General features: G+C 39.2%; 2 protein-coding genes across 5 annotated transcripts in view; one reads left to right on the top strand and one right to left on the bottom strand.

Annotated features, from left to right (window-relative positions):
- NINJ1 (ninjurin 1) overlaps positions 1-24,816 on the top strand; it is a 436,658-nt gene that overhangs the window by 303,660 nt on the left and 108,182 nt on the right. The gene's annotated exons all lie outside the window — the stretch shown is intronic.
- WNK2 (WNK lysine deficient protein kinase 2) overlaps positions 1-24,816 on the bottom strand; it is a 113,072-nt gene that overhangs the window by 78,036 nt on the left and 10,220 nt on the right. For all 3 annotated transcript variants that reach the window (XM_081848789.1, XM_081848788.1, XM_081848790.1), the window contains exons 3-4: positions 4,569-4,741; positions 3,420-3,640 (exon numbers count right to left, since the gene is read on the bottom strand). In XM_081848789.1, coding sequence (XP_081704915.1) covers positions 3,420-3,640; positions 4,569-4,741 — 394 coding nt within the window. The remainder of the gene's footprint in view (positions 1-3,419; positions 3,641-4,568; positions 4,742-24,816) is intronic.

The raw sequence follows: 24,816 nt of genomic DNA on the forward strand, positions 1-24,816 counted from the left end.
ATCCACTCAGAGAGTTAACAGGAGCTTGGTAATTAAGATATGTTATATCAGAACAGTCTTGTCAAACAGGTAACAAACAGAACAATCTCTTCTTCCTTGGAGGCATGCAGCTCACCAACAATAGTGGGATACCCATAAGGAAATGTCCAGAACATTGTAACACAAAGCAATTAGGCATATTGTAAAACATGATGTATAGTATAACTAGTACATAAAAAGATCTGGGTGAGTAGAACGTTTGGTTAATGATGCAGTAAACGAAAGCAGCTGTGCAGAACAACAGAAGAACATGTGTGCATGCCCATAAAATGTGTTTTCAAATATGTTTATGCATCAATTCTTTTTCTGTACATCCCCAGGAAAGAGGAGAGAAATGTTATGAATTTAGTAATGTGAAATTGGTTTAAATAAAGAAGACTTTATCCAAGGAATGCTACAGAGAATAAAACACGCAGCATTATTCCATAAATTAACAGTGGGACACTGTGTTTGTCTACTCAAATATTGAGCTCAATGGGACTAACTTCCAGATACGTGTGCATAGCAGCATATCCTTAGGAAACCTCTCCAGGTCCTGGCACCGTTCATTGCTTGCTGCCAAAACTGGGCTCCCCAGATTAAAGCTCCTCAGCACCTTCTCTTTACATACTGGACTGCTTGTTCAGAGTTTGGGTGGTGAGGCCGGAGCATTTCTCTGCCAATTTGCCTCATGCTGGCAGAGTGCTCTCAATACCTTACTTGCCCTATGACAAGGGGAGAAAGCTGCGACAAGATCCAGCATCATTAGCTGCCTCGTTGTTCTTGTTGCCAAGATGCTCATGACTGGCACTGGCACTTATAATCACAGAGCCAGGAAGTACTGTAAAACTGCAGATTTCCTTCTGTGCTCTGACATCGACCCAACCTAGCCCACAGAGACAGAGAAGGGGTGGCTTTGAAGAGAGGCTGTCCAGGCAGAGAAAGAGACGAGAGAGAGAGAGAGAGAGAGAGAGAGAGAGAGAGAGAGAGAGAGAGACTCTATGTGAATCCCTACAGACCCTGCTTGCATGTTCTGGGGAGATGTGCCATTCCAAGGATAAATAGTGCCTTCAGGAAAACAATCTGCTACCACACACAAACAGAGCTCCACTGCAATGTCCTATCAGATTTCAGCCCTGCCCAGACCTGGAACCTGGGGATTCCTTAGACTCCTCAGAGGAGTAGTCATTGAGCAGAACAATCCCACAGATCTCCATGTTGCATGCCCTGTGGCTGGCTGCAATGCACCTTGTGAAGGCATTCTTAGCATGAAGCTGGAGGCATAAGGGACACTATACCTGTTACCCTGCTGCCTGTCCTGATGTAGAACAGCCCTGACTGACAACTGCATGTATGTGTCTTCCTCTTTCAGGATCAGTTCAATCCCAGATGCTGATCAATGAAGTTTATGACTTTGCTATATATGTTGTTGTGGACTGTACTCGGTTTCTTGGGCAAGTTGCTCGTTTCCAAATCTCACCACTTTGCCTTCTATTAAATGGGTTTTGGGAACAGCAGCAAATACAATTAGTTTCACCTATTGCTAACCTTGGCTCTGCCTACCATTATTGGCCATGCCTTCCACTGCACCAGGCCCAATGGGCACAAGCTACATTGTTTAAAAAACCAGGCTCATCACAAATCTGGGCATTTTTGAATCTAATGGACTCATCCTGACCAGTTCCAGCAACCTCACGAAATGAAATGCAAAGTAAAAAACCATAAAAACTTAGCTGCCAGTATGCCACGGCTAGGATCAAGGTGCTGGTTTTGGTATACACAACCTTATACAGCTTGGGACCAGGAAATCTAAAAGATTCCCTCACCCTGCTGCATAGCCAACAGATCCCTGCTTCCCACAGAAGAGAGCCTCCTGCAGATGCCATCATATCAGGAGGTTCGTTACACATGATGTCAGGATCAGGCCTTCAGTGTGGTGTTACTTGTCCTTTACAATTCCTTCCCAATGCATATCGGACGGGTGCGTTCTGAATTGTCAATTCAGCACCTGTGAAAGGCATTCCTCTTTCAACATGCCTCCTAAAATCTTTGTCCCAATTGGTAACTGTCATGGAATTGTTTATGTATGTGCTAGTGTCTTAAACTATGTTTGTTTTTCTTATAATAAAAAGACTATTTGAAATCTGTGTGTGTTTGTGTGTGTGTGTACATATTTCAAATAGATAATATTTGAAGATTATATATATATACATATATATATGCAATTCTTCTATCCTTTTTTAATATACCAACTGTTTTATCTATGTCATTACAGTGGTACCTCAAGTTACAAACGCCTCAGGTTACAAACGCTTCAGGTTACAAACTCCGCTAACCTGGAAGAGTTACCTCGAGTTGAGAACTTTGCCCCAGGATGAGAATGGGAATCGTGTGCCGGTGGTGCAGAGGCAGCAAGAGGCCCCATTAGCGAAAGCACACCTCTAGTTAAGAACAGTTTCAGGTTAAGAACGGACCTCTGGAACAAATTAAGTTTGTAACTAGAGGTACCACTGTATATAATAAAATAGCCAGTTAAAATAAAATAGCCAGCTAAAATAGATTACAATAAATTACAGATCTTGAGCACGTTTTTTAAAAAGTCCCTTTTTTTAAAAAATAAAAAATTATTTTTAATCCTGCCAATATACAGTCATCAGAGATGAAGCTAGCCAAGCTTCCCTTGGCACTGAGTTCCTGAGTCAGTTGAATCAGCCCCCCCCCCCCACGGAGTATAATTATTACTGGTATGCTGGCTCCAGTAAAAAAGACAAAGTAATGTGATGATACCATATACTGAATCAAACTATTAGGGGGACATTAGTTAGCTCTTTGAAGAGCTCAAAGAACCAAAATCTTACTACAAATGCTAGGCTGAGAAAAGGCACAATTGTCCCATCATTGCAGCTAAATTGCACAGAAGATGCACTTTGATTTGGTTATGATTACATTAAGACTAAAATCCTTTACTCACTTGGCTGTTAGTAAGTCTCACTCTGTGCAGCTGACGACTGAGTAGGCATGTCTAGGTTTGCAGCATAAAGCAATTATGGTAAAAAAACAAAACCACAATTTTAACAAGACTATGGCTAAGTGAAGCCCACACAAAGTCTGAGCTTCTTCTATAACAAATAATTTTTTTAAATTATTTTTTAGGAAATCCAACAGGATGAAAAATTATGAGTTAGGAAAACCTACCATTCCAGAAGCTGCCATAGGAAGATAATTTTATAGCAGTTGTAAGGCACTTCAATGTAGTTTCCACAAAAATTATAAAAAGTGATTTGTTTGTTTTTTGAGGGTCTGTTATCACTTATCCATGTTATAATAATTTACAGATTTGTAGATGGAAATACCTTGCTTATAAGACTGGAGGAGACAATTGCTAAGGAAAAATGTCTTACCTATTACACTTTTGGCAAATGAAGCTCTTTTGAGAGTTGCCAGACCTAAATCTCCTATCTTCACAGATCCAGTTGGTCCAGTTATAAAAATATTGTCACATTTTAAGTCTCTGTGAATGATTGGTGGAGTTCTAGTGTGCAGAAAATGGAGACCCTTCAGGATTTGCCGGCACCAGCTACGAAGGACTTTTGGTTTCATCACTTTAAATCTCTTCAAATAACTGGAATAAAAACATATCAGACAGAACAAAAATCAATGCTACATTGAGAATTTAAGACCGCACAACAGTGATGTTACATTAATATGTATTTTAGATAACTGCATTTGGTAAAAGGTAATATCTGTGTCTATTTTGGATACTAGATAGAGGTCTTACCATGGATGATCAATATTAACTCAGCCCACTCAGAGCCTAAAACATTAAAGACCATACATTCAAATGATATGAGGGATCATGTATAATTTGGCTCAGGGGAGGGGGAGCAGATTTGCTGGAAAGTGCTTGCAAAACTACAGATTTGGTGCTAATATGTGGCAGAAGTCCCTGCTATAAATTTACTGACATCTATCAACTCAAATCTAAGTAATTAAGAAGTAGTGCTGTGGCCTTGAAATGTTGAGTGATGTGTTCATATGTTCATATACCAGGGGGTAGGGGAGGAATATACAGCGTATTCTCACGAGCAGCGGAACATTTATTGTTCTGATGCCATCATCAAGCTGAACATGATCATCAGCACCATAAACCATTAATTAGCATGATTCAGATTAACAAAACAAAATTAACAGTTTGGTTTCAATGAGCCAAATGCTTCTTTTCCTCCTCTCTCATCAGCAGAGGATTGGTTTATTGTGGCTTAATAATAAATTGTGTTGAGGCTCTGAATCTCTACATTCATCTTTCATGTGTAAAACAGAGGGGAAGAGGAAATAAGGGCAGAACAGCTACTGGTTACATAACAAAACAGACTAGGACGGAAAGGCAGTGAAACTCTGCCTTCAGCTCAGTTAAGATCAAAGACAGATAAGCTATTAGAAGGAAAGATACCTTCAATTCATGATAATGGAATATTTTCAAATGAAGCGAGTGATTTGCCCAAATACCTCATTTGGTAAACTATGCATTGCTCGATTTGTCCAATGCTTACGTTTTCAGGGTTCCAGATGTCATCAGTTCTGTAACCAGCACAATACATCTCTTTCCTTTTAAACACGATTCCCAAAAGTCATAAAACCTAACAATGTTCGGATGCTGAAGACCTTTCAACATCTCTGCTTCCTCTTTAAATCTCTGCCGTTCCACTTTCGTCAGCTTTCGGTCCTGTGTTTCAGAAGAAATTGCTTATTAGTAGCTGGCTTAAGAAAACTGGCTTGGCTCTAAGGATCCTACTGTGCTAGCAAAAAAACAACAACACCACACATTTCTGCTCACAGGATTTTACCCATGCCTCTAGAAAAGCTGCTCTGGAGCACCTGCTAGACCCTCTGGAGTTGGATTTTTAAAAAAGACACAGGTGGGAAGAAAAATCAACAGCAGCACATGTGAAGGTGAGGTACCTACACAGTAAGATCTTTGAACCTAAGCCATTATCTTCACTATCAGTTAAATAGGAGCTACTGCAAATATATCTATAAAGTTCAACCATGATTACAAATCTTTCTGGTTTAACATAAGAGCAGAGACCTGAATAATATGAATCAAAAGCTTTATCAAAAGGATTTTTATCCTAATTTTGCCGTAACTGGAATAGCATGCCTTCATTTAATTAAATTCAAAGGCAAAGGGGTATAATGAAGCAAGCATCTGATTATCTTAACATATTACAGTTTCTAACCAACATAATAAGGTATGATTAGCAGAAGTGATACTCGCTTTATGATTCTAGCTTCAAAGAACTCTCATTCCAGGCCATTTTTCTCTATGACTGTTCAGGCATTAACAACTGTGGTTTTCCCCAATATTGCAGCATATGACCATCATCCCCATGGGTAGGCAAACTAAGGCCCAGGAGCTGGATCCGGCCCAATTACCTTCTAAATTCGGCCCATGGACAGTCCGGAAATCAGCGTGTTTTTACATGAGTAGAATGTGTCCTTTTATTTAAAATGCATCTCTGGGTTATTTGTGGGACATAGGAATTGGTCCCCCCCCCAAAAAAAAATATAGTCTGGCCTCCCACAAGGTCTGAGGGACAGTGCACCAGCCCCCTGCTGAAAAGGTTTGCTGACCCCTGAAGGGGGGAAACAGCAGCCCAAAAAGTAGTACAGTCGTGACTTGGTGAAGGCAGAATTTAAGGTAATTTGTTCTAACCTATCAATTATTTGGCTACAGTCTTCTAGTGTTTACTAATGGTTCTTTTATCCATTAAATATGGGCGCTGTTAAATAGGTTTCAGTCAAGTTTGAATCAAGTGTGAAGGCTGTTTGACCTAGAAGCTCAGTTCTCATTACAGAAATGATCTTACACCAAAATCCTGGATTAAAGAGGAGCTTTATCTTAAAAAAAAACAAAAAACCCTATAAAGATACCTCAAAATTGCCCTTTACCCAATTAATAAGTGCTGGGCAGAATAAAGATGGACTTTTGTTTGAAAAGTATTTAGCAGAACCTACATGGGTGGGCCATTTAACTCAAAGAAGTATAGCTCACTATATTACAAGCACAATTACCACCTACCCACATAATCTATTCATTCAGTGCAGCAATACCTCAGTATGCCACCTTCAATTTTAAAAAATCCTGTTAAGAGATATGGTTGTTCAAAAGATATTTAAAGTAATTTGACAGATGAATAAGAAACACTAAAAAGATAGCCCTTATTATCTTAGCACCAATATATTTTACTTTCTTTAGAATGCCAAGATACAAAAATATCTACATGGTGAATTTTCATTGCCTTACATTTAAGACTGGGGTGCCGATTTCAGAGCACCTTCTATCACCTGTAAGTGCAAAGTATTTATTAACCAACACAGGGGTAGAAAATCTGTGACCCTCCAGGTGTTACTGGACTCCAACTCCTATCAGCACTAGCCAGCGAGTTCAGGGATCATGTGAGTTGTAGTCCAATAACATCTGGAGGGCTACATTCCTCTATCCTTGACCTAAAGATTCTTCACATTGATCAAAGTGTGCTATCAGTACATAATCTAAAGGTTTCTTTGAAACATTTCTCAAAGGCAACACAGTAACACAGTGCTTCCACTCTCCCTAAGTGATGGTCCAAAATGTGGTGCTGCTGCTGCTGTTGCTGTGCAGTGCTTGGTTTTCTGTAGCTTTCATCAAGCAGAATTAGAAGAGTGATTTGATCCAGGATTGCCTGGAGCAACAGTAGCAATCTATTCAATCAGGGCAGCTGTTTGCATCTTGGGGGGCATATCTGTTGTAATGAGTCAAGGCTAGATTGAAGCAGTTGGCGCTCGCAGCACCATTACTCCTGACAGGATGTCATCAACCACAGTGATCCACCATCAGTAACAAGGCACCCTCACAGCTTCTTTTCTACATAACAAAAGATTCTGACAATGGAATGAAATCCCATGCAAGCCAGAAAGGATGGCAAAACCCTCCTGCCCTGCTCTCTTCCCAATCTAAGCCAAGTTGATTAAGTCACTTCCCCACTTTAAAAAAGAAGAAGCTGGAGCAATTCCATGCATGAAAAGGAAAGATATGGTGGAAGTAAGCAACACTCTGATGATGAACAATAAGAAAGGCATTCAATATACTTAAAACCATACCTTTTACCACCGATTTATCTGAAAAGTCAGTGTATGACTGGCAAAACAATTGTGGCAGGATATACTGAAATGCCCAGTAAGTTATAATGCTATTTCAAAGTTATAATCATAAAATAATGAATAATACATCAAGGCCAGTAGAGCAGAATGCACCTTGATCTTGTGTGTGTGATTGTATAATACAGCTAGGGTATTTAACTGTGAATTTACAAATGATAAACACAATGTCAGCTCATAAAGGATAGGAACATTCTGAGAACCACAAAAGCCCATTTGCCCATTTGAGAAGTGCGGGGGGGGGTGTATAAATAAAATGCTGTTTCAGACTATGATGTCCCAGTCATACAAAGAGTATTTATAGATCACTTCTGGCCTAATGCCCTTGCCGAAGTTCATATTCAGATTGTATAAACACCCCAAGGGTGAACATGACACTGAAAGCAAGCCAAAGTCCTCTGTAAGAGGCTTAAAAGTTCAGCTTCTATGTGACACAAAGGAACTCCACCTAGTTGTGGTTTTCAGCTGAGTGCTTCACCCAGAGCAAGCCAAAACAACGACAAAGAATAAGCCAACATCACCACAAATGATAACCTTTATGTTTTCACAAACCATGCACACCACATAAAGCAAATACTTACAGATAGTGAGATGATATTAAGAGGCTTTAATTTTAAATGCATAGCCCAGTAAATTTTGTGCTGGGGGGGGTGGACCCCAAGCTACAGCTAACCTCCTTAAGGATACTGGGCGATTTATTCAGTGACTCACCTACTGAGGGAAGGAGCAGGGAATGGAAAGCTCTGCACAAAAGCTGTGTGTGGTAAAACATAAGCTTTTATGAAACATTGGGAATATTTCCAGGAAAATGCTCAATAGGATGCTAAGCAAAAATATGGTTTGGGAACAAGGGAATGGCCTGGGGATATTAAGATGCAGAGAGAAATGGAAAATGTGCGATTGAGAGGCAGCTGTAGTTTATGAGGGTGGGGTATGTCTGTAACTGTAACAAAATAGACTATACAGAACTGGGTCCTTACTGAAGGTGACCTGAACATAGAAACAGCTACACACCCACCCAATATGTTGATTTATTCCCCTTTAGTTCAGACTAAACAGATTCACGTTTCTAATCCATTTGTGACAGAAATAAGTTGTGGTTAAAAATAGCCTGCTCAAGTCAATTTAACTGAACTTTTGTGCAGTTCTGTCATCCATTTGAATACACAGTATTTCATCTAGAATATTATTAGAGAAATAATTTGCCCATTAATTACTCTAACCAGCTGATTAAGATAGAACAGATGGACAAAGATAAAGATAAATCCATTTATAAATCCTTCAGGCAGCTGCAGCTGTGGGTGCTGCCAGATTTCAGGGAGGAAGATACGCTCTGGAGTCATCACCACCCAATGTGCTCCCACCATTCTGGTAAGACGTTGGGGGGGGGGAGTCCTGTTTTGCTTTTCCCCTTCAGAAACTTGAGTCTAAGGTGGTGCATTAATACTGCACTCACAGTAAAAACAAACGGATATGCCCTCGATGGAAGAGGAAAGGCAGGTCATCTGGGAGAAACTTTTTACTCAAGTGGGAATATGTGTATTTCAGATCCCACAGAACATGCTCTTCAGCTTGTTCTATTCCCTGCCACACATATTATATTCCCACTGCCTGTTCCAAGCATAACTGTGGTTTGTATACTGCCTAGAAGAAATCCACTGGTTTCTTGTTTTCATGTCAAAGTGTACTAATGCAAGGAGGACAAACAAATGGATATATACCCTTGATGAGCGAGGGCAGGACAACTGGGAGGGATGTTTTACTCATTTTACTCAAGCAGGAATATGTCTATTTCAGATGCCACAGAACCTGCCCTTCACCTTGTGTCATACACAGTCATGCATAATATAGCCCCACTACCTGTTCCAAGTGTTGACTGTGGTTTGTGTACTGCCTAGAAGAAATTCACTCATTGATGGTATACCAGGAAACAGCTATTCTTGTTCTCTTGTCAAAGTGCATGAATAAAAGGAGGTTCTTCATATTAGATAAACTGACAACAATAAATTAACAAACTACCTTAGCTTCCTTGTGTTAGAGCTGGCCTTGACCAGAGGTCATTTCATCAATATTATATAATCCAAACTACCAAACAAATTTATAGTGTTACATACACTAGGAATTACATTTGGAAATTGCTTTGGAGTGGGGGGATACCTTATTCAGAACAAATATACTTCTACTAAGGTAGTTTCTTTGATCATCAATTGTATTCATTCACAATTCTACATCAGGCTGTTATTTTGACCAGGGAAGCAGTGCTGGGGCAGAGTTTATTAACCTTTTCCTCTTGTGCTATTTCCCTGATTGAAATAGTTCCTTCCTAGAAGCTGCTATTGTACTTGTGTGCTTTTTCCTCCCTACATTGCTAATGGGCTCTGGGCAAACTTAAGGAGCTGAAAGCTTTAGGCTAGTCGTACTTTCCCAATTTAGCATTTCTGTTTGGCAAAGTCCCACATGAAATCCAGATCACGGATTTCTCACATCAGGGTTAGGGTGCAGTCTTATACACAATTTGCTGGGGAATTAGTCCCACTGAAATCAATGCGGCTTATTTTAAAGAAGGCATGTAAAGGATTGCTCTGCTATTTGAGCCCTGGGTTAGTGGCTCGTGTTGGCAAAACCAAGTACTGGATCCCTAATTAGAATCCAAGATGAGGTGCATAGCGCATCAGCTGTCTGAAAGCATGTTCCAGGACACATCCCAAAACAAGCAGCTGAAGCAGGCATACTGTTGATGAACCATGCTATGGAGGTTTATATAATGCACTTTCTACCGGTCTTGCATGGGTTTTACAAGATGTGGAAAAGAATCCTGCACAAGTGACTGATGATTCTCCAAAAGCCAGAATGAGTACCTACCAGCACTTGAAACAGAGACATGAAACCTAAACTTTAACATTTTAGTGCCACATAATGTTCCCCACCTATCTTATGTGATTGTTGGTAGTTAGTAAGCCAAATAGCAGTACACCCTTATTTGGCTTAACTCTCCCATCTGCCTTCATGGATAAAGAGACAATTAAAGCTGACGCTGACAGCAAATTATCCTCCAGAGAAATATAGTGTGGGAATGATTTATGCATTTGCTAAAGACAACCATACTCATTCTCCAATTACACAAGAGACACAGAAGCCCATTTTTGGTTAAAGAAACGCCGTCAAGGTTCAGTGGTCTAAGTTTGTCCTATCTTGACAGGCAAGCATACTGCAGTGTTTCATTTTGAACTGGCATCTTACCAAACATATGTTTTTGAAATCAAAAGCATTTAGAAGAAAAATCAGGAAGGACTTATAAGGCTGAAATCTGTACACAAAGTGTCCAACGTGCTCTTCTCCCACCCCCACCCCCACCCCAATACTTGATTCACTGTTTTTCATATTTTAAATACATTACACATTTTTGAAACCATGTGGTCAGTTTAGGCTGTGATTTCATGTGTGAATGTGCACGTGTATTGTTACATGCATCATCAACAAAGCTATCAACTTCACAAAACAATATATCAACTTCCCACAGGCAATGGGATTATGTTGCTGTTGTTGCTGCTTTACCTGGGAGCAATTCCTACAGTTCCATTTTGAACTGGTACAGTCTCCAGGGGAAGCTGCCATATATTGTTTCCTGAGCATTTAGATCAGCTCAGAAAAGCGTACACATCAGGAAGAGATGGCAACACTGCTGGCTTTGATGGAGCTGAGCCAGAGGAAGATAGGGCGTAAAGTACAGGCACTGTTAACCATACTCATTAACAGGGCAAGCGAAGGACCCAGCCTACAATTCCTTTGATATATGTTACGGTTGATTCTTGCTTTATAGCATGAATGGCATCCTGCATGTCAAAGGGCACAGAAACCGAGACTATGTGAACCCCAAGCTGCTAGAGGTACAGCACCAAACATGTTGATGCCCTCCCTCCCACACCTCTTAGCTCTAGGGGTTTAGCTTTTTTGCCACTAGGTCCTCCAGACAGGGACAGGGCAGGGCACCAGCATGCAAAGAAACCCAAGTTTCCCCTAAGTTTTGTACTGAAGTACACATGAAGTCTCTAAATCCAAAATCCAAAAAAATAGCACGATCTGTTATGCTAATCTTTAATTGAAACAAATAATCAATATGCTGTTTAACCAGCATTCCTGCTTTATTAAAATAAAGAAGAGGAATATTGCACACCTGGGTAGCTCAACTATTTGATCCATAATTGATCCTAAAAGAAACTGCAGCTTATTCTGAGGGTTCTAATGGACCAATCTCTGTAATTAGAGGTTTGGATAACCTTCCTGGCTTAGCACAGATGTAGCTGGGATACCCTGGCTGCTGTAATCCATGCACTGTTGATTTCCAGACTGCAATGCTGAAATGTGCTCCTTGTGAGGCCACCCCTGAGGTTAGCCCAGAAGTTGCAGCTACTACAAAAAGCAACGCTCACCAAGGCAGAATATTTCTATTATACTGAAAGGCTTGAATGGCTGCCAGCTGGCTGCCAGGCAAAGTTCAAGGTGCTGATACTGGTGTACAAATGGCTTGGGACCAGGATACCTAAGATTGTCTCGCATCTTATATACCCACTTAATCACTGCTCTCTGCAAGAGAGGGCTTCCGTTCCTACAGATATCACATCTTATCACATTTCAGAAAGAAAAGCAAGCAGGATCAGATGCTACTATTCTAAGAAGAACAGTAAACTAGCAAGGAAGAAATCCAAAGAAGAATCAGAGCTATGCAAAACCAGACCCAGGATGCAAGTTATATAGACACACGTTGTGGTTAAACACAACAGTTCAGGATCAAATTCATGAGGAAGTGGGTAGTCAGGCTCAGAAATCATATAAAACACAAGGCAAAAAAGTGTTAGTAAGACCAAAAAGCAAGAGGGTGAGGCAAATGTTTGCCAGAGGATTTTAAAATCAGGAAATAAGGTCTGAGACTTGAGTATGAAGGTCATGCAACATTCAGAATTGAATAACTATCAAAGTTATTGGTAGGGTAACTGGCATTTATGGATGCTTACTGGGAAGACTTGTATATTCTGGACAACTATGGAAATCCAGAGAAGTGCCCGTGAATCAAGGCTAAATGTTAGTGCATGGCTAGATTTTTTAAAAACTATTTCCCTTTTTTGCAGATTATACCTTTTAAATGATAGATGTATAGTAGTATATTTAAGTCACAGAAACACAGTTAATTTCATTTTATGCATGCTCCTATGTTTAATTTCTAAAAAAGAAAAAAAGGTTCTGAGGCTCAAAACTGCCTAGAAGCCATGTTGAAAAAATACGTAACCAGTTCTAGGTGTTTGTGGTTGACTGTTGGTGGAGGGCCAACAGCTTATGTGAAGCACAGAGTTTTTTATTTATTATTACATGATTTAAACAAAGTCCAGGGCTCAGCTATGGAAAGCCTTGCAAGAGTTGGAGATCTCATTTTGAAAATGGCTTAGTGTAAGGTTACCAGATTTTTTTTCAATGAATCCGGGGACACTTTTCAACTTCAATAGGAATGATAGGATTTTGTCAAGGGACTGGTTTGTAAAACTGGGGACTGTCCCCGGGAAACGGGGACGTCTGGTAACCTTAGCTTAGGGTGCACCTTGAATTATGGTTCAGGACTAAAGTCATCGAGGCAATCTACTTAGGAGTTTCAGAAGTCTTAAGGTTTGAACAGTCTACAAGAATTTGTCCCTGCATGAAGGTGAAACTTTGACTCAGCCAAAGCATTTGGCAGTAATGAAAGACAATTGGAAGGCAACATATGGAAACAGGTTTTGTTTTTCAGTCACTTGGCTGCTAAAGACAATATTTTGCTGTTGCTCTGCAAGGTTACCAGTAGGGATTAGGAAAACACTGCATTAAGAAGTGACAGGTTTTAATCCTTTATTTGACAGGTTCAGTATTGTGATTGCTGCTTGCATACTGTGATTTCATATCTTGCTATCCTCCCACAAAAGCTGTATTTTCTTTTAATACAAGTCATTAACCTTGACTTATGGAGTCAGTGTTTTAATTTAGAATATTTTATATTAGATTTTACAGGATACTAATGTTTGGCGTTGATCATTACTTTTATGCACTGGCCACAGCAGAAAAAAAAAGATAAAAGGATTAACCATTATCTCCATTTGGTCAGGATCCAAAATTAAAAGCTTCACAATAACCTTATGTTCCCTATAGAGTTTTTAAAGGCCTATTAACTATATTAAGATGATGGTTTGGTTGCCTGCACTGTATCAGGAGGGAAAAATAATTTAATAGGCAATATTATATATTTTAAAATTTAGATGATGATGATGATACAATAATAATAATAATAATAATAAGGACATCAATATTTAACATTAGCAAAATCAGCTTTGGCAATAGGAGCTAAGTACTTAGGAGCCTCATATACCTAAGTGGTGATGAGTTTTTAAGAGATATTCATTGAACAAAAGCCTACTGGACATGAAAGTATTGCAAGTTGTGACATAAACACATGTATGTAAAGTCTCATAAAACTTACTGCATGATACCAATAATTTAAATCGTCCCACATCGGGAATTTGGCAGCTCTATCCCATCACGAGAAATGTGAGCAGTTTAAAATGTGCTCAAAATAAAAGGTAAATTGTGTATGTTCATTTCATAGTATATGTTTTCTGTACTACACCACAAATCAAACTTTCAACGGGCCTTTTATTTACTACACCTTCCACTTATTAGCTAACCCAGTTCAGATTATATGTTTGCTTTATCTTATTGTAAACTTCAAAGTATTTGGTGATGGAATTTAAGAGCACTTAATAGAGGTTGTGTTGACATTGGTACAGTAGTTTCTATTGTAATAGTATGGAGTGGAAGTGGGTGTCTTGCATCTCCCAAAGAATTGTGCTGGCATTTGGACTCAGATGGATTGGTGTTTGGCCACTGCCAAAGCTGAAGGGCAACATTGTGCTTTGACTGATCATCTGGTGCTAGCCAAATAATTGGATGCATGACAGACATCTAGTCTTGCCCAAATGAAGACTGGGACTCTTGTGGGCTTTTAATGGGGAAACCATTAAACTAAAGGGGAACCACCTCGACCAAGGAAGAAGGCTGGTGACCTCAATCCTACAAAAAACATAAAACTTTAAACTAGGGTAGCCAGATTTTTAAAAGAAGTAGTACAACTCATGCAACACGTTGGCAACTAATATACATACAATAATTACCAAAATAATTATACATTCTTTATCAATCTTCTGAGAGAAATACAAAACCTAGTGTAAAGCTAAAGAGACTTATGAACTACCCAACTTAAGATGAACTTATGTCTGGTTTCAATGGATTTTTCAAATGCTTAACTCAGTCTTTTGTTTTCTTTATCTTTTTAGATATGTTCATGAAGATACTCACAAAGGGTTTCACTATCGGTTGAAACTTATCTATGCACAAAAAAATAATTTTTTTTGTATACGGTAAGGACACAAACAGAAGGACACAGCATTTCAGCTTTATTCTCTTGCAAGTCTAGCATAGCTTCGGCTTCAGATCTTACAAAGCAGCTGTTAACTGGAGTAGACAATAATAAGCTAGATGGTCTGATGGTTTGACTGGGTCATACCATTGTTTTATAATTCCACAGGGAGAACTGTCCTTCAGCAAAGAACATGAAGTAGAATGAACTGTTCTGAGCCAGAACTTAAAAGCAAAGTTCAACAACAGTTCTATTCAGACTACATCCTTTCCCACAACAACCTTGGGTATACAGAAACATTACAGCAGTAATGACAAACTTCTATTCCTCTCCTTTTAGCTTGCTGCACACATGCATGTGTCACCATGCACAGGCTAAGGCAAACTGTGGTGACGTGTTTCCACCTGTTTGAGGCAACTATGATTCTGCAATGAGGAAATGAAGAAAATGAGGGTAGATAAGGCTTAAGAGTCAGATTACTGTATATGAGTTATAGTAGGATGCTGGTCCTTTGTATACATGAGTGTGTCAATAAGAGAATCAGGTAAAGAATGTGTTTTGGTACAAAGGCGACAAGCTCAAAACTCATTCATTTCAGTGTCCAGTAAAGAATTTGAGAAAGAGATAGTCACAAAGGATTTAGGTTTCTCATATTAGCTCGGGAAAAATGCGCCAATTGTAGCTTCAAGGATCTATTAAGCAGTTGCTTCATTCTGGGCAGCTATCCTCCACTCCAAAACACACTTTTCTTTTGCTCAGGCAAAAAAAGAAAAAGCTGTTTCTGTGTATTCTCTGTATTTTGCAAAGTATAGGCACAGATTCAAACATGGGTCACTGGAGGATTGCAATGCCAGGTTGTAATTAGAGCTATTTGCTATTTGCTACTCCATGGCAGGCCATAAAGGCTTCAAGCGTGTCCTGAGACCAAAAACGGTTTCAATCAGTGTTTTAGTTGCTGGCCCCAATGACACTGAAACACACTGCCTTTGTATAATTGTAATCAAAGATGTGGCATGCATGAAAAGGCCTCTCCAGGGTTTGGAGGCCCTACGCTGGTATGTAACCAGCTAACTGTGAAATAATTATAGCAAAGGCACCGTGGATTAACTGAAAAGGAGGCTTTCCTTTGTTACTTGGGCTCCTCCTACATACATGGACTGCACCTGTGCAAGACTTTTTATTATTCTTATTATTAATTGATTTATACACTGTTTACTTACTGAAATGTCTTCTAACTGGCAAAATTAACTCCTGAAGCAGTATAACAGAATGGCAGAGTGAGGACGCAACTGGTCACAAACAGGTAGGTGTCTGAGATTCCTGGCCCCTCATACTAGCATTAACACCCCTTCACAAAGTAGGTGCATAAACATGGACTGTGCAAGACAATAAGGAGATCTTCTGGCCTAAGGATCCAATGTGGCTGGGGAGATACAGATTAGCGTCTTCACCATATAGTTTTCTCTGCTGTCTTCCTGAACCTGACACAGGTTCCTCATTCACTATCTCAGAACCATCCCTTCCAACTCAGAAACCCAGGAAACCTCATTGAAGCTGCGTGTCATTTATTGGCTTCAGAATCTGATCTTTCTCTTTCTCTTTCACTCCTACAAACACCCCTTGTTAGTTTCAGGCTGGAATGGAACTATAGGAAACTATAGGAAACCAACGGAACTCTTTGTTTGCAAGTTGCCAATAGCATTTGTTTGCACTGTAGCTGTTTAATGTCTTAATATTGTAAGGTAAATAAAAGAATAAGTAACTACTGGACTGTTGGTATAAATGCTAAATAAAAGTTTTTGTTGCAAGGGAGCCAGAATGGTGTAGTGGTTAAGAGAGGTGAACTCGTAATCTGGTGAACCAGGTTCGCTTCCCCCGCTCCTCCACATGCAGCTGCTGGGTGACCTTGGGCTAATCACACTTCTTTGAAGTCTCTTAGCCTCACTCACCTAACAGAGTGTTTGTTGTGGTGGAAGAAAAGAAAGGAGATTGTTAGCCGCTTTGAGACTCCATAAAGGGAGTGAAAGGCTGGATATCAAGTCCAAACTCCTCCTCCTCCTCTTCTTCTTCTGAGGCGCTTCTATGCTCAGTGCCCTTCTGCCACCTTCACTGCTGCTCTTGGGTCCCATATCCTAGTCTACCACTATCCTGGCAGTTGCAAAAGAGAAAAGTGGAAGTACAAATGCACTCACTCCCTTCACAACCTTGTAGCAATATAGACGGACTCTGCCTTCTACTAAACCCTAGTCTGCATAAGCTCTGTGTTGGGATAGGACACAATAAAACTAGTGTAAATATTAAACTTTAGACTTCTTTTTGCATGTAAATAGCAGCCAACTATGGCATGTTCACATTGTAAATGAGAAAAAGAAGCACAAAGAACTGCATTCTATTTTTGACATTTCACCCTCCCACATATACTACCATTTTATTTAGAAACTTAAATCTTTATCCCACAACTGCCTAAAGCGCCATTCACAAGGCATTTTAGTAACAGCTGTTGAATTATTATCCAGCTCTAACTTCATGGCAACAACAAAACTAACAAGGGACATATTTAATCCTAAATAGTTTCACAATATTCTGTAATTCCTTTCTGAAAGAATTCTTATAAGAGTTCTGATAAACACAGATAACCTTACTCCAGTCAATACTTCATTACAGATAGGAGTAAATGTATATTTTATCTTAGTACTGTAGCCACTAGATCTAAAATTGATGGCTAGCACCAGGATGGGAGTATTGATTTTCATCATCTGAACTAAGAGGAGTGTTTATAAAAATAAACAAGACATATACTCCTTAATGTGTACACATCTTCTGAGTAATATTCTCAGCTTGCATTAACTCTGTTTATCTCCAATAGGCCTTAGATTGAAAAAGCAGGCTTAAAATAGTCATAGAAGACAATTTTAACAGAAAACTAATCTTGTAAAAATACCAGTTTTCACCTGCTTAACAAAAAGAGTAGCAGTGCATTCTGGAATGTGAAGATGTGAAGTTACTTTTCTATACTTGCAACTATATCCGTTCCTAAATTATTCCACTATTTCAGAATCTCACACATGTATATACATACACTCAAATACCCCAGTTTTCTACTTGCTGAAGCCAACCTTTGGAGCCAATTTGCATCTGCACATTACACAGACTTTGGCTATTAAACCTACAAGTCAACCAGAAGTTAAATCTTACCAGAGTGATTTAAATTTGCCATTTCTTGTAAGGGAAGCTTTTTCTTTTGTCCAGAAATATAAAGGGCCTGGAGACGGAGCATGTGATACTGAAAATCAAGTCAGTTTCTTCAATCATTGTACACAAATAGCTCCATATACTACAGTTAGCATTCAAGCCTTATTATTGCTATAAGACCCAATCCGGGGTTCCATCGAAATGGCAAATTAATGTTTAGGGTCAGCTGCAGCAACTACTTTGCCAGTTAAAGCCAGGTTGTGTGCTCTTAATGTTGGCAGTACAATTCAAGGCATTGGTCAGAAAGAATAACAGGGATAAACTGGCTTATCCACAGAAAATTTGCAGGAGGGAGCAATAATTATTCCATTTTGTGCATATAAACTGCCTAAGCATTTCATGAGAATGTGTTTCTCTATTAATGTGTCAATGGTGAGAAAGAAAATAAAGGTTCTAAACAGACTGAAAGCCCTTTATTAAGTATTTACTGACTTGCAGTGAACGCCAAAATGAAAGGAAATACTTACTCAGCTTGCTACTCATAAGCTCTTGTACAATTGCCAATTTGTATGCTATGTTTGTCCAAATAACATAAATTAATGCTTGTTGTATAAATATGTGCTTTGATTCTGTCATTACCTAACCTTAGTTAAATGTGTATCAAACAGTTGAATCATGATAGCTATTAAGCAGACTTCTAAATACCACTAGTGATTATATTTATAACAAGTCCACACAGCACCAGCAACATTCAGCTTGAACTACATCACTGGTTTCTTTCATATATACTTTTTCTTCGTCCCAATGCTCTCTCGTAATTTGCAGAAATAACATACAATCATGATCAGAGCTCTACACAAGAAAATATATTAATTGCATTATAACCGATCAATACTTAGAGGCACCATGCCATGAGTGACATGTCAATGCCTTTCCTCTTATTACAATATTCAGTATACAGTTAGGTAATATCCCCCAACTTACATCCTGTTTTATAATCCCCTTTGACCATTAAGTTTTTAAAATACAACACCATATCAAAGTCTGCCCTAACCTATATAAAGCGATGTTGGGTTTAAATGATATACCAAAGCATAAATTTTATTACTATTTGTCTCAATACTGACAGGCATGAAGACAATAAGAGCTATTTACTGCAGTTTAAGAGTTTCGAAAACTAGCATATTTCCAACTATAATTTTATAAAAGTTAAATTAATACTTTATTCATAATGACAACAAACTGTACTATTTTATAGGCTGTTGAATATATTACAGTCATGTTCTTATAGTAAAAATAAAGTTTAGATTTTATACTTAAACTAACAAATGTTTAAGTATAACTTTAAAAGTGTCCACCTTCCTCCTAACGTAAGATGAAGTAAAAATTTTCTCAGGATGCCTCTCTTTCTTAAAATGTTAATATCTAGTTAAACTAATGTTTAATTCTATATAGTGAAATCAGTAGGACTTTAAATTACATTATTCTGACTAGTAATGTTTATATCAAAGCAGAAAGGCCCATGCTTCATCTCATGCTGATCAAAAGATCTAGTCTCATTGCACCGAGTTTGAAAGGCTAACAGAGAGAATTATGCAGCAACCAAACCTGAGGATGAGGATTGGACTGCCTGCCCTTTTTCCAAATGTTTTAATGCTGTACACCTGCTACTTGTCATTAAGGTTTTTTAACCCCCAACATTTCACTAAAAACAACATACCCACACTTTGTTACATTGCTGAAACTGTGTTGCATATATTTACAAGTCACAGTTGTGTCAACAGAACATGTGTTTAGTGATGACATTCTAAACATTTTAGAAGTAATGACTGTATCACTAACTTAAGTCCTACCATCCGGAAATGCTCCTCGGGTTTTGGGTGACTGATCATCCAATTGATTGATCTCCCAACCGCATGAAAAACCAACCTTACAGAGATGTTGTAACAACAGGAGATGGGCAGGATGGCCATGTGCCCTACTTTATAGAAGACAGTCTTCTCTAGTCCAAGTCCAGTTTGAAGACAATGAATTATAAAAGCGGTGAGCATGGGCCTTGAAGCTACACATCAACAGCAGACCAAGCAGGCACACAGGTGACAGTTTGCGCATATGGTGAATAGTACAGTATTTGTATTTAAAATCCAGTAATTAAAATGCATTAATTGGCATAGGCATCTTTTTTGATGATGCATTTCCTCCTCTTTTTCTCAAGAGCAGCCACAGTGGTGGAGTGATGCCACACCACTACCCTCCTGCTGATACTTATTAGGATGATGAGGGAGGGTGCTACCTGGGAGAAGAACTGGTGGAGGAGGACTGGAAGAAATTTAAGGATTATCTACAAAAACATTGTAAATTGTATGAATGCTAAGAAAGATCTAAGATTTGTAATAACATGGCTCCAATAAATTAGTAATAAGGAGTATAAATTTGAATGTAATTGAAAGAAAAGACAAATTTCGGATAAACAATATTTTATAATTAAATCTGAACAAGAGAGTTGTTAAATTTCAAAATTTGAGATTTTAACAGTGGAAAATTTTATTATATAAACTAAATTAAGTTAATAATTTGCTGTCAAAATTTATGAGTTTAGAAAGCAGGAACAAGAGGTGCGAGGAAGTCCAAGGAAGTGTATGAAATGTGGATATTGGAAAATGCTATGTTATTATGTGTTCTTTACTGTTAAACAAAAACCTAATAAACATTATTAAAAAAAAAAAAGGATGATGAGGGAGGGTGCTGTAGCTATGGGGGGGGGCTAGCCGGGGGGGGGGGTTGCTCCAGGTGAAGCTTCCAGAGGGGCACCATTGAGGCTCCCAGCCTGTGTGTGTGTGTGTGTGTATGCAAATGTGCATGGGTGGTGCCAAACTTTGTCTTTGACCCGATTAAAATAAAGCCTAGTTTCGCCCCTGGTGGGGTGGGGGGCAGTGCTGGGCGGCAGCAAGGTCAGGGTTGCAGCAAAGCACCAGAAGGAGTGCTGAACTGATTTTGTTCATGCATCATTGCAACCCTACAACACCTGTCCTGGAACAACAGGAAAGCTGCTGTTGAGAGGGTGGGCAGTGCAGTACTGACTCCTGGCCCCTCCTGCAGTAATTCCTGTTTTTTTGGCAATGGGACACTCCAAAGATAAAGAGCATGAGAAACCAACAACAGAGAAATGATGCAAATTAGAAATCACAGGCTAAGTTTTTGGATTTGACAAGAAGTGAAATGCAATTCGAAGATGGGCAGAATCATAAAGACGTTTATGTAACTTTTGATAAAATGTACCATAACAAACAAGTTCAAAAGAACAAATAAACCAGCCTGAAAAATGCAGATAGAAACAAATCAGACCGCCAGGATGAGAGAGCATGAAACATTATAGCCAGACACCGGAGAGACCTGTCAGGAGTAAGCATGGGCCATTGGTATCAAATAGTATGGGAAACAGCCTTACTAGAAAAACTAACCAATAAACTGAAACTGACAAGGGGACAAATAGAAAAAGACACTTTCACCCCGGTATGGCTCCCCTTTATCACATACACAGCCCAACAAGACAACGACATGACTCCACCAACATAATCCAAATCAATATTGCTAACCTGATATAAAAACATCCACCTACCCCACTCACACATGAAAACAAAGTTCACCACAGCCAACCGCAAACAACCACACCCTAGGCCAACCCCAACCTCTCTCACCACCAAAGCAACACAAGCAAATATTAAAGAGAACCTGAACAAGCGAAGCTGACACAAAACCCCGCACATACATTAAGCAAAATAGAAGCAACGCCACCCAGCCCCAGCCCCACTCACCATGCCCCCCTCCACCTCTTTCCCCCTTTTTCTTCCTAATGTAACACTAATGTCTCAACAAATGAAACTGATCTATAGAAAACGTAACTTGAAAAAGAGACATTGCACATACTTTTGTAAACCAAGAAATCTTTAATTAAAAATATGTTAAAAAGCAAACAAAAACTACAACTAAGATTCTGGCCATCCCAATAAGATTCCCTGAAGCTATAAACCCATTACAGGTTCTGTTGTGCTTCAGTTTTAAGATCAAGTGTGGTTTGACTCCCTGCAATTAAGGCATCTATTAAGTCAGTGCAAGAGTTATTTAACATTACATCTCAGAAAATCCTATTAGGAAAAAGTTGACATTTTGACCTTCCTCCATCTTGTTTCCAATACCTGCTCACCATTAACTTAAACCTCTTATAGAATTAGTTTGCTTCAATAAAAGAATTGTTTGATTATTTCAAGACCCCATTAACTAAACTAATCAAAGCATGTATGAGTTTCCATCAAAAAACAAACAGATGCAGAAAATAATCACTCTAGGTAGACCAAAACTAGAGCGCGCTATATTAGATTCTGCCCTTAACAGCCGTACAGAATCCTTGAAAAGTGTTTTATGTCCTATTATAGCAAAAACCACTGACCAGCAAATGGGGCTAAAGCTCATATTACTCTCTGGCTGTTTACCTTCCCAACAATGGCTTTTCATTACTCACCCAGGATTGTGACATTTTATTTAAGCACAGCTCATGCAGCTGACACATTGCTATATCGGTTCATAACAGTTCTGGACCAAGACATTTTGCTGCCTGAAGTAGAACCCAAATGGCACACTGACACCCTCTATGCTACACATTTTATAGCTGCACCATTCAGAAATCAGTTGCTGCCTTCATCTGCTACCACCCAAAACCAGCTCTACCATTAAACAAGGTGAGGTGACTACTGCAGGCGGCAGCTGCTGGAAGGCGATGCTTCCAGACATTCCTGTCCATTACAGTACAGAGCTGTGTATGTCTCCATTGCTTCATTGGTACAGAAGTAAGATTCAGTTGCCAGTCCAGTCAACTTTTGTATTAGGTTGGAGAAACCCCATCTTGTTCTTTGCCTCAGGCAGCAAACTTTCTTGAGCCAGTTCTGCCACCACCTGAAGAAATCAGCTTCAGCTTACTACACAGTAGGGCCCGCTTGTTCACATCATAACTACCCTACTTTTTAAGCATATACTCATCACTTTCCAAAACATGGTTGTAGCATTAAACATACTTCTTTACAACTAATTAGAGTTTCTGCATCCTCGTACTTCCTAAAAAGATGAATTGGAATTATATACACCTGAGCAATTGCACAGCTTTACATTTTAAGCTTTAGATTCCTCCTAACGGTTATGTTATGGGGATGCATGCTGTGCTTAGGAAAGAGCATGATTGTGGCTCTATGTACTTGTAATTGTGATAGGAAAACCACTCCTGACTAGGCATTTACTGTGTACTATATTATTTTAGGTATTTACTGTGCTTCTACCTTCACTCCCCCAACAAAAAACAAATATCTGGCAAATAAAGCAGTCATAAAGCTTCAGGAATGGGTCAAGAAAGGTACCGTAGATGCACCTATCCCTGGCATCTATCATGAAATCAATAGCTGAAATTCTAGTGCAGGTCCTTGATAAATAGATTTTTCTGCAACCAAGCACTCTCATTTCATTACATAATTTTTAAAGGACCTCATTCCTGTAGTTCATTTCCACCCCCACATTCTCAAAGCTCCATGCTCACATAAACACCATATGCAGACCAAATAGAAGCAAGCTTGCAAAGGGCTCATGCTGAGATATCTCTCTCATTAGTAATGGAAGGTTTGGCTATTTAAACATCTTGCAAACATTGTAGCATCTCCAAAATGGATCACTGAATGATCATATGCTAGAATGTAGGGTAGCAGTCCTTGACCTGCCCCCCCTGACTCTTAAAGAAACTTTGATTAAATTTGTACCAACTTGTAGAGATCATCTTCCTGTGTTATTACAAACAAACAAACAATCTGATGATGATACGAAGGACTAACCCCAAATCAAGCTACCTAAAGTATCACTCAGTGCCGTGACAGTTTAAAAGTTTAAAATAATATAGTACACAGTTGGCATTCATATCTGAGCTGAAGCACTTGATTGAAGGGGATTAGTGCTCTTTGCTTCTACAGCTAACTGGTTTTAGGTAGGGATAGTGGAACACCTACTCCTATTCCTTAGCGAGGTCACTGAAGGTGTGACAAGTGAAGGAGAGAAGCAGAAAATGTTGAGAAAGAGGAAGAGGAGGAGAAAGAGGAAGTAAATACCAATCATGGATTTGCTCAAGCCAAAGATGGAGCTCCCACGAACATGATTAAGGAGAAGCAATCCAATGAATTGAGCTGCACACAGTGAGCCTCTACTGTGTAACCCACAGGACCATGGATGCAGAACTAAAACCCACAAGTGCATGCCCAAATAGTTTGATGGGGATCAACAACCTGCATTTGTTGAAGCTATCATGTAACTTGATTAAAATATTTAAATTCAATGCTATACAGATTAATCCATGTGGATGAAGCAAATGATGACCCTGACCCTATAATGATAGCTGGTTCTATTTTCTTCATCCGCTTGGAGGTTTTCTTCTGCAGCATTTTATGGCATGCAACTGAAATCTCTTCATTAGTAAACATGATGGCTAACAGCACTTCATCTCCATCAAAGCATGCCGGCGTGCGCGTGTCGTTTTTATGACTCTGCATGTTGCACAACAGAGGCTCACTTTCCATAGCTCAGTTCCAAATCCCACAAACAATATTTGTCCATGGGTATTTTCTGCTGGATATCGGGCATAAATATGTATATTCAGTGTCACCGTCCTCCTGTTACTCTTTTGCTCATGTTTAGAAGAGAACCATGTTATGCCAATCCTTCACTAAATCACCACCTACCAGCCCATTCTTCCATAGCTTTCCTGGCTTCTTCGCCTCGGCACATAAATTATTCCTTGGACTGCAACTCTTAACTTCCCTTGCCTCACTCTGAATCAAGTCGATTTTATTGCATTAGCCGTGTGGCTAATATACATAGAAATAACAACATAAAATGGGGGTGGGGAAATAAAAGTGGATGTCGTCCTGGGCGAAATACTTTGAAAA

Source organism: Podarcis erhardii (assembly GCF_964252035.2).
Source record: "Podarcis erhardii genome assembly, chromosome: 2".
NCBI classification, from domain to species: domain Eukaryota; kingdom Metazoa; phylum Chordata; class Lepidosauria; order Squamata; family Lacertidae; genus Podarcis; species Podarcis erhardii.